We start from the raw sequence: 11,571 nt of genomic DNA, 5'->3' as shown, positions 1-11,571 counted from the left end.
ATCAAGTAGATCCATTTTAACTTTTAATTATATTAAAATAAAAAACAACATTTTTGTTGTTGTGAAAACATCACAATCAGAAAGAACACCAACAAAAAAATTCCAAATTGATGTGTCGCAGTTGTTATATGGGTGAATTGGCACTGGTTGTCAACAGATGGGGAAATAGACGCTTCACTCAGGTGCCAATCAATGATGACTTATACGTCACAATATCATAAAAATGTGTAAATACTTACATAAGCAATACTACATTATCATACAAATAATCCATAACATGAATTTTGATACCAAGTAGGGATAACATTTCTTCTAAGAATTTAACTATGAATTAAAAGTAAGTTTCACATCGAATACATTTAAGAAAGTTTAATTTTATATGTTCGGTTTATAAGGAGGGTATCATTGGAGAGATGCAACACCAATGAGACCTGAGCCCAACCACATAAGGTATTGACATCACTCTCAATCCAAAACCTTAAGACAATGAGTTTATGGGTCTTTATTCTTATATAGTGTTCTACTTTCTCATTTGTAGCCAATGTGAGACTTAGACTCACACTTGGATTCCTAACATTATATTTATAAAAGTTTAATTAGTTAGGAAGAGTTTGATAGAAGAACCATATCTATTTGACGGTCGCTGAGTTTTGATATTATGGATGGAGTTTCAGAAACTATTGAAAAGACATAATATCAATGAAATATGAGTCAAATATATATAAGAGATTAACACAACTTTTAATTTAAAACAAAAAGATTTTACAAGTTTTTTTTCTTTATATAAGGTTTAACTTTTTTTATATATATATTCAATATTAGAATTACACTCACATTTAAAATGTGTAACTCATACCTTAAAACTTTCAATTATTTTATATATAAGTGTTGAAAATAATCTAAATGTGAGTTTAAGTTTTATATCAAGTAAAAATGACAGTTATACACCATATAAGATGAAAGAAGGTATAATTAGTCGTATAGTACCCAATTTGGTGCTGGAGTTTCTAATTGGTACCCGGTTTAAAAAAAATGTCAATTGCGTACCCAAATTAGTTTAAGTGCACCAATTGAGTCCATACCGTTAAATATTCCCAAACGGCGTTTAGGAAGTGGTGAGGTGGAAGTGCAGAAGGGATACGTGTCAAATAATAACAGATGACTGGTTGAAATTATAATTGTACAGTGTTCCACATGGTATTTATATTTAAAGAAGATTGGCCCTCATTTTTCATTATCTTCTTCCTCTCCTATGTTCTGCCCTAATCCAGTTTCTTCTTCATCAATATCCGGACAGTTTGTTGTGCCCTAATTCAGTTTGTTCTTCCTCTCGTTTTCTGTGTTTTTGTTTTTATTTTGTAAGCAGCGGAGTGGTGGCAATGATGTATTTAAAGGGTACAATTACTTTTGTATTCACCTTATCAGCCAAAGCCTCCTCACCATCCCTAACACAAACTTCTTCATTGCCCACACCATTCTCCTTATCAGCCAACTCCTCTTCACCATCCCCAACACAAACATCTTCATTAGCTACTCCATCCTCGCACTCAACAACAACTTGTTCTCCAATATCCCCAACTTCAAAAAAATCAACCCTAGCATCAAAACCCTAATCACTAAATCAGAGAAAAATACAATACCAACCTTTCGTTATCAATGGCCCGCAAGTCGCTCTCAAGTCTCCACTTCAGTGTTCAAAAGTCGCCTTCAATTTCTCCACCACTTCACGAAGAATCCTCCACCAGTTCGTCTCCCTTGTGTCACCTTTCTCCAATTTCACGTTTTTATCACATGCTTCAGCGACTTCTTTTTTAACTTTGTCGCCCTTTTTTTTTAATTTTCGTTCTTTTATTTTTAAAATTTTTCATTACAAGACATATTTAATTTTCTTCCCCAGCTTTCCATGTCATTAAAAATTAATTTCCACGTGTTCCAAATTTAATTCACAGACCAACCAGTATCAGTCAACGTTAACCTTTCTAACGGCGTCAACTTAAATGGACTCAATTGGTGCACTTAAACTAATTTGGGTACGTAATTAACACTTTTTTTAAACCGGGTACCAATTAGAAACTCCAGCACTAAACTGGGTACTATACGACTAATTATACCATGAAAGAACTAATAAACTTAATGTCTCGAGATTTTTGGTTAAAAGTGATATCAATCCCTTACTTTAATTGAGCTCAATGTCACATATATAATATATAATATCTCTCTAATGACACCCTTTTATAAAAAATCAAAGGAAGAGAATGTATCATTGCATGAAAAATCTATCAATAAGATAGTATTTATTTGACAATTTCGCTGTAAATAATAATAATAATTTTATGATTAGATGCCTCCTTAATAGTATTTTAAGTGTAAGTGCATTGCACATATACTTTGAAAGATGTTTACATCATGATCATGAGAATTCATATGATGCGTAAAAAGTTAAAGTTAAAAGAAGTGAATTTTAAATTCAATCCGATAAAATTTACTTGTAAAGTAAGATTTATATCTATTTATATACTATTAAATTGTTTTATCTTTTGTTTGGTACGAAACTTATAAGAAATATAGAAAAATAGAGTGCATGAAAATGGTTGGAAGAAGTTAGCGGGGCCGGTTGTAGCAGGAAAAGGGATATTGAAATTATGATTTAGATGACTATTGGAAAAAAAGGTTACATTATTATGAAAATGAAAGAAGAGTGAGAGTTAGAGATAATAAGAATGGTAGTAGCTGTATCAGAGAAAGCAATGACAATGGTAATAGCAACACAACGAACACCCTCCACTGCATCTTATCATCCACTTTCCGCTGCCCATGTTTTCCGGCTCATACAATATATATATATAATTTTCCAAATAAAATCTTTCTTTTGAATTAAAATTAAAGTCAATAAATGATCGATCTTTGAAAGAAGAATTTGGGAGAAGAATCATGAAGAAAACCTAAACACAAATAGAATAGAAGTCTAATCCACGGACTACTTCTAATTCAAAATTTTAAAACGATAAATTATTTATCTTTAATATTTATATATATGGTGTTTACTTTTATTTAATGTAAAAGTTTAGACTCGCTTAAATTTTAATAATTAATATAAATTTAATTTAATTCTACAAAATTGGTTAATAAAATAAAAATTGTTCACTTAATATGAACTAAGATAATTATGTTACGAGTTAATATAGTAGACTCTGAATAACAACAAGACCCGGAATAATTACGAGTAGTTTGATTAGAGATGTTAAAATGAGTTTCAACCTGTAAGCCAATCTAGTTTACCACGGGTTCGAGCCAGGCTCACTTAACCCACGGGTTAAACGGGTTCGAGCCGGGTTGGAGGTGGGTTGGCCCACTTAACCCACCAACATCTTTTTACAATTTTTTTTATTTTTATTTTTAAATTTTTTTAAAATTTTTTTAATAGTTATTTACTACTCCTATTATATATGTTTACAATTTCATATTTTTAAATGCTAGAATGTTGCTCAATAATATTTGAATAGTTTGAATGTTTAATTAATTTGATTGTCAAGTTATATATGTTGATACTTTAATCTTTAACTATAATGTTTATAGTAAATTACTCAAGCAACCGTCTTATAAACATTTTTTTATAAATTAACATGACAAAAATGTATAGTTTTTTTATTTATATTTTGTTGAATAACATGATAGAAAATTTGTAATATTAGCTATGCTTTCTTAGACTATATGGATACTTCCTTGGAAACAATTCTTCATATATTGATGGTGAGCATGATCAAAACATTGGTTCTTGATTTTACTATGATTGTCATCTCATGGGTTACTTAAAAATTTATTTAAATATTTGAATACTAAAAAAAAATATTTTTTTTAGGTGGATTGGTGAGCCAACCCACTTAACCCACCAACCCGTAGTGGGTTGAGCCGGGTTACAAAATTTCTGGCTCACCATAAAATGAGCCGGGTTGGGTTCATTCATTTTCAACTCGACTCGTGGTGAGCCAACCCGTGTGAGCCGGATTAACTCACTTTGACATGTCTAAGTTTGATTATGAATAATAAGACGAAATCTTATTAAGATAGACTATTATATCCTATTAACAAATGAATTCAATTATAACTCATCTTTAGAACATATAAAATTAAATTTACTTTATTTATATATTATAAATTAATTTTATTATTAATTTATCTATAACTATATATAAATAGATTTTCTCTTTTATGTTCACATTTTATAATTTCAATTTTATTCTTTACAATATAATTATTTGTTAAATTTTTAAAATTAACTATTATTTTTGCATGTTTTCTATAAAATTATCTCTCTTCTTTCCTTCTTTTTTTTCCTATTCATCAGTTATTTTCTCATCTTTTATCCATTCATTTCATTTTATTTTTAATAAATATAAATTATTTTATATATTAATTTAATAATATTATAATATTATCACTTATATTTATAATATTATAGATACTTAAAAATTTCATCAAAATTAAACAATAGTAATATAATTTATATTTAAATATATTTTGAAGAATACATGATATCTATTATATATATATATATATATATATATATATATATATAAACAAAAATATAAAAAAAATATTAATACTAGTGTAAACATAAGTACTATCGCGCCTGTGTATAAGTGTCTTTTAAATATTCATGATATTTATTTGTAAGTAATGATATTGTAATATTATTAAATTAGTATACAAAATAAATTTATATTTATTGAAAACAAAGTGAGATGAAGAGAAAAGAATAGGAAATAACTACTGATGGATAGGGAAAAAAAAGGAGAGAAGATAGATAGTTTTATATAAAAATAACTTTGAATTTTAAAAATTTAACAAATAATTATATTACAAAGAGTAAATTAAAATTATGAGATGTGAAAAAAAAAGAAATTTTTTATATATAATTATAGATACATTAAGATAGAAAAAACATTTCATTACAACAATTCATATAAAATTATATATAATTTATATGAAAGGAAATTTCAATCTAATCGTACATTTACTTTGATCACTTCCCACATAATATTTTCAACCAATTTTTACTTGGACAACATTTTAATTCTCCAAAACGAGCATCATGAAAATTTTCTGTAATTTCTCATTTATTTTTCATTTTCTATGAACTATTAAATTTGGTAAATGAAATATTTCAAAACAATTAAAAGATTATGAAATACAGAGAAAAAAAATACCGCCAATCCATTATTAATCCAGAAATTATTTTTGGTTAATATGACAACATCTTCAAAACACTTACTCTTTTGACATTGTGCTTTACTTTTTTTTTTTACAAATACAAAAATTCACCCTTTTTTATGAGTATTTTACTCTATTAATGTCAAATGAGATTTTTTTATTATAATTTCTCATTTATTTTTTCATTTTGTATGAATTTTTAAATTTCAATAAAAGAAATATTTCAAAACAATTAAAAGATTATAAAATACAGAATAAGAAAAAATACCACCAACCCATTATTAATCCAAAAATTAATTTTTATTAATTTGACAACATCTTCAAAACACTCTTTTTAAACCAAATTTTTACAATCTTTTAACATTATGCTTTACTCTTTTTTGTATTTACAAATACAAAAATTCACTTTTTTTTTTTTCACTTTTCTAGATCATTGTCAAATGAATGTTATGTTGCGTCAAACAATTTTTTCCCAAACAAAAATAATTAAAAAAGGGTAAGATTTAGGCTATACCGAAAAAATGTTTTTTTTTTTTACACTAGATGCATCATTTTGACAATTCACTTCTTTAAGGATATTTTGGTTTGATGATTAAAAAAGTTTATAAAAAAAATGTTAAAAGGTAAAGTATGTATAAAAATTTGTTGACAGTGTTAACATTCAGCATTTAGGCATAGAAGTCAGTGAAATAAAATGCAGAAAACTACCAAACATTTGGAACATGAAGTAAATCATATCAGAAATCAGATGAACAACAATTGAACCTTGCATTGCTCTAAACATTTTTCTCCAAACATAACACAGTGAAACCACACAGTTTTGACAAGGAAGTTCAAAAAAACAAAAAATGAGGAATCCCATTTGCATTAATCACGGAAATAAAGTGAAACAGGAAAAAAAAAACAGAAGATGGTGGTGGTGGTGATGGTGGTACTAAGAAGGTGGAAAAAGCTTATCAAGTCTGCATGGTAAAGAGTAGAACTCATCATTCTTAACATCTGCACTGTACAAGCTGAACCTCTCCCACCACTGCAAACTAATGTCTTTACGTGCACAATCATCTTCACGAGACAATGTCACATCCAAAACGAAACCAACCAAAGCTGCAACTGTTGTGTGGGACATCAACATCACACTCACAACATCATTCAACTGCACCACATTCATTCAAATCAAATCAATGAATCATAACAAAAAAACTGTACACCACATCACATGAATCAGATTTCAATCATGGGGGTTTGGGTTAAAGAGATTTCACCCATGAGGGAATTCCCCTATGCTCCTTCACGTGATAGTATTCTGTGAAATATTGTGGTATTGAGAGGCCCAGGAAGAACGAGAATCCCAACACAAATTTGGTTCTGAAATTGTTCAGGTTGCAGAATTGGAGAAAACCAAGCCCCCCAGAAGCTGCATAATATTCCAAAATCGTATTTAACATTACTAAGTCCTTTTTTCAACCAACCATAACACCACAATGAACACTAATCAGAGAGAACTTACAAACGTAGCCGAATAACACACAATATAATGCTGCTATAATTGGCATGGGTACTGAAGCAAAAAATGCTCCCACTTTTCCTAGTTGAAGAGAAAACAGCATGTGTTATCATACTTTAACGAAGAGAAAAACAAACTAAGGGAAACATAGCCAATTAAAGAAAATTATTGGTTCATGAACAATAGTGTCAAATCCTGTCTTATTAGTCAAACAAACTGAGGTGTATAGAGCTTATCATTGGTTCATGAAATATAGTTTCTAATGCTATCATATTAGATACAACAACCCATCATAATTAACAAGGTGAGAGTTGCATATACTGATATAAAGTAGTTTTGGCAATGTTAGTATTCAACTTTGGATCTCAAATACTAGTGTTGTGCCATATTCTTCTCCGAGACTCTGAAATCATGAATCGTATATATATATATCACATTGGTTACCATACCGAATATAGAGAAGAGAATCATAAAACCAGATGATATTTGAACCACTCTTCTGCTTCCTGCTTTTGTCAATGCTAACAAACCAGCATTTTCTCTGAAATACAAGTAAAGCACAATCTGAAATAATACAGAGAGAAAAGTGGCCCAAGGTATAAGATAACAAGTTTATAATCCTTACACCGATGCTGTAGACCCGGTTATAGAACCAAACACGCCACTCAGCAAAGCACTTACTCCCTAAAAACACAATAACAATGACACAAACAACTAAAAATAGGTCACATCACATCACAGGTTTTATAACTAGATTCAAGGGAGAAAATTGAAAAATTTAGTGAATCCTACCACCCAACCAGCTCCACGGCTGATAACAGATGGTGGCACTGGTGTGGCACTTCCATATCTTGCTGCAGCATAGCATGTACCAGTATACTGCATAGTTTGAAGTTTCAAGGCAAACAAATAGTTTGAACAAGATGAACATTGAATGATTTTTCAAGTTTGAATGAATCAAGGGGTAAAGTGACTACCTCAAAAAATGAAACAAAGGAAGCAGCGATCATAGCTAAAGCCTCCCCAGCATTGAATGTAGGAGGCCCCCATTGGAAGAAACCAGGAAAATACACCCTGCGTATAAATGCTAAACTTTGACCTCATCTTAAAAGGGCTGAAAGTGGTGTAGCTCATAAACATTTCACATGTTCAAACATTATTAACCATTTTTGAAGAACTATGTTTTCATACATACAACACGTGTGTTTCCTATCTCATGAATTGCTGTTCATGTCACAGTATCTTCTCGTTTTCAATCTCATCATTTCTACAATTTTCTTTTGAAAGACAATGTTCAGCTCGGTAGTTCTTAGCAGCGTTTAAATAACTGATCACTGATTGAGAAAACATGTCTGCACTCAATCTTACCATGGAGCGGCTGTAATAAGTCCAGCACGATCGGTGCGGCAATTATTCTGTGTACTTTCTGACTTGTGGTTATACACAGTGCATGAAGTTAGAAACAGTGCAAATAACCATGCAATTGTAACAGTGAAGAGCACTGAATATCGGTCATATATAGGCTTCTTGATGCCAATATAACGATTAAGATACTGCATAAGCATAGAACACTGTCAAACAGTTAGATCAAAAAGTTAAAAAATAAATACTAAATGGTTTAAAGTTTCTTAGGAATTGTCTCTTCACTGTTTTCATCCTGAAATTCTTATTTGAAATCACACACTCCTGTTTTGTAAAATTTGGTCCACCAAGATCAAGTAGGACAAAGCAAACAGGTAAAAAACTGTGCAAGACCAACTTGCCTGCGATATGAAAACAAACACAACTAGTGTTGGAAGCCCAATTTCAACACATTCTGCCACCTGCAACATTGATTGGAAAATATAGATGGAGGAAAAGCAATACAAAACTTCTGTCAAACATGAAAATCAAGACATCACAAATACCATTGGGAAACCAAAACGATAGAGGCTGAGTCCTGTGAAAGTTATATAAGGGACTACACTCAGTGGACTGAGGAACCTGAGATGATTGAAGTGGCTAACACTATTAAAAATGTTGATCAAAACTAATATACAATAGTTATTAAAACAAGATTATCAGATTATGAAACCAGCCAAGAGAATCACACTAACCTAACAGCATTTCTCCAAAAGCCAAAAAATCCAATAGCCATTTGGAAACATGCAGTTATGATCAAGGCACCTTGAATAGCTCTCATTGTCTGAATAAACCTCTAGAAAAATCAAGCACTGAGTCAGAAAATCACTAACAGTAACAGAACAGAATATAAGAAGCAAAAATAGTCTCATTGACCTCATAAGGATCTGTGTATGAATTGTATCTTCTGGCATGGATAATAGAAGTTATAGGTACTATGTAAGTGTATGAACCAACAACTACAATCGGAAGTCGAGTTCCAAACAAGGATTGAAGAAATGTGCTTATTCCAGAAACAAACAAAAGTGTCTGAAACACTCGTGTCTTCTCAGCCTACATTGATCAAACCATTCAGTTTCGTTTCTAATATTTAAAACCTCAAAAGCAAACAAAAAGTTCTTACAACTCCTCCACCCATTTGAGGAACAAGTATGGTTGGAATCAGAACGGTAACTCCAAGAGTCAGAAGGTAATGCTGAAACCCCAATAGCACTGCTTCACCTGCATCATGCAGCAACATTCAGAGTTAATCATATATACTCTTTCAGAAACATTTTAACAAAAAACTTTGCTTCTTTCTATTTTTTGCAAAGATATGTGAGATTTTGTGTTCTAAATTCCAAAAACTTCAAACTTTTTACAGTTCTTATTATCATTATTACAAGTAGACAACAGTGTACTAACGCCATGGAGGAGGACTCAGGATGCAGTATTGAACTCCTGGCAATTGTTCATGCACAGCATGTGGCTTCACCTCCTCCACTTTCTTTGCAGCACCTGCGTTTTTGTTAGTAGCACCACCTTTGTTGTCAGTGACAGCACTTGCATGGTTGCATGCAGCATTATCTTGAGACATCTTTTACCAGTATCAGATGAAAGAACTTTTTCAACTTCTGAAATGATTGATCATTTTTCTAATATAAGGAGAATTGTATATGAATTCCAATTAATTTCAATTCAGTAACCAAACATTTCAAGATTAATTTGGTTTAATCAGTTACAAGAATTGGATTTATGCCCCATTATTTTTGTTAATGGTATAAAACGGTCTAGAACATTAATACATTTGTTAAGTGCCATGAAATTATTCCACTTAAAAGTAATTATCACTTTCTTCACCAGGGTTTGGGATTAAAGTATTTTTAAAATTTGAAATCTTACTTGGTTGGATATCTTCCCTTTTGGAAAATTTCATCATACTAAACAAATATTGTTGCTTTTAGATTAAATATTTGGATGCATGGTAGATAACAAAACCAAATAGATTAAAACATATTAAAGAAATCTATTTTATTAAGTTTTCAAATAATTACAATAGAGTTTTTATTCCATCTGTCGAATAAAGATCAAGCAAAACAAATTAAAATTATACATGTACAAAACAATTATACAATTATCCAATTTATAGCTACAAGTTTGCTAGAAATTTGATAACAGATTTTTCTCACCTCGCCTTTTTTTTAGAAGATATGTTTATAGTTTCTTATTTACATGAGAAGACATCACCTTTAAAATTTAGTTGAGTTAGTCCCCACAAAAAGTTGGCCTTTTCGGCGGAGTCTGCTGCAACTGAAATTTGACCGTAGTTAGCTGAGTTAACATTGACTAAAATAGGGTCAAATTCAGTCGAGTCAACCTCGGTCAGACATTGATCAAGTTGGCATGGTTCAAATTTGGTTGAGTAAGCCCTGAACGAAATTTGACAATTTCTACCGAGTTGGTCACAATCGAAATTTAGTCGTACTCAGCCGAGTCGGCCCCTGATTGAAATTTGATTATATTCAGCCGAGTCGGCCCCTGATCGAAATTTGGTCATATTCAGCCGAGTTGACCTTAACTAAAATTCAACCAAATTCAGTCGAATTGGTCTCGATAGAAATTTGACCGAGACGATCCTGACCCAAATTTAGTCGTATTCGGCCGAGTCAGCTGTAAAAAAAATTTGGCCTTATTAGACTAAGTTGACCTCGACCAAAATTCGACCGAGTCGATCCCATATTAAAATTCGGCCAGTTGGCTTCAACCAAAATTTTGCCAAATTTTGATAATGTCGATTCTAAGAACATAAGTTTTAAAAAAATTCAATTTAAATTTATTGGATTATAAATTTTGAACTTGATCAAAATATTGGATCAAAATTTTAAGTTTGATCCAAATATTTGGATTTGGGTTTTATAAAAACTTCAAACAAGTTCTACGAAAAAAAATGAATTTAGATCAAAAATTTAATTCAATTATTTGAATCTAAAATGGACGTGAGTTAGATAATTAAAAATCCAATCCATGACTATCTTTAATTTACACATTAATTAGAAATATCATCCAAATATCTAATTCGAAACATAAAAAAATATTTTGAATTAAATGTTTCATAAAATATTTTTTGAATTTAATCTAAAATATTTTATTTTTCAATTTATATTTTAAATTGTATAAGATATTTTCAAATTCGAAAATATATTTCAAAATACACGTTTCAAAATATTTTTTAATATATAATTTGAAATGTTTTTTCGAATTCAAAAATATTTTGAAATTTTATAATCCAAAATTCGTTAAAAGAAATGCAGAAATAACTTTTAATGAAGGGCAATTTCAAATTTATACATTTTATGGGAGTGCATTAAAAAAAAGAGAGGTGGAGACAGAAACGGCCTTAATGATATGGCTCCTTCTTACTCCAAGTCATGGCATCTGGAAACTGTAGTCCAAATTGTATCAAAGAACCCTTTTAA

The 11,571-nt window shown here is 30.4% G+C and overlaps 1 protein-coding gene across 1 annotated transcript; it reads right to left on the bottom strand.

Moving 5' to 3' along the window:
• Positions 1 to 6,005: 6,005 nt before the first annotated feature.
• Positions 6,006 to 9,692, bottom strand: LOC114193109 (putative nucleobase-ascorbate transporter 10). Its single transcript, XM_028082810.2, has 14 exons — positions 9,521 to 9,692; positions 9,240 to 9,337; positions 8,993 to 9,169; positions 8,812 to 8,912; positions 8,623 to 8,698; positions 8,479 to 8,538; positions 8,084 to 8,268; positions 7,693 to 7,789; positions 7,508 to 7,594; positions 7,341 to 7,399; positions 7,165 to 7,256; positions 6,719 to 6,796; positions 6,474 to 6,625; positions 6,006 to 6,364 (listed from the first exon to the last, which is right to left on the bottom strand). Exons 1-14 carry the CDS (start codon positions 9,690 to 9,692, stop codon positions 6,146 to 6,148), a joined length of 1,653 nt encoding a protein of 550 aa, XP_027938611.1. The 3' UTR covers positions 6,006 to 6,145.
• Between the last annotated feature and the right edge of the window lie 1,879 nt (positions 9,693 to 11,571).

The sequence above is a fragment of the Vigna unguiculata genome, chromosome 8 (assembly GCF_037176805.1).
Source record: "Vigna unguiculata cultivar grain cowpea cultivar isolate G323 ecotype 2 chromosome 8, ASM3717680v1, whole genome shotgun sequence".
Taxonomy (NCBI): domain Eukaryota; kingdom Viridiplantae; phylum Streptophyta; class Magnoliopsida; order Fabales; family Fabaceae; genus Vigna; species Vigna unguiculata.
This window is presented reverse-complemented; position numbering and strand designations above follow the sequence as displayed.

Excerpts from the sequence above, each read along its gene's own strand:
- LOC114193109 (XM_028082810.2), bottom strand. The coding sequence starts at position 9,692 with ATGTCTCAAGATAATGCTGCATGCAACCATGCAAGTGCTGTCACTGAC. Across the intron at positions 8,539-8,622 it reads ATCGTTTTGGTTTCCCAATG|GTGGCAGAATGTGTTGAAAT; the intron begins GTATTTGTGATG and ends TCAATGTTGCAG. Across the intron at positions 6,365-6,473 it reads ATAGGGGAATTCCCTCATGG|TTGAATGATGTTGTGAGTGT; the intron begins GTGAAATCTCTT and ends AATGTGGTGCAG.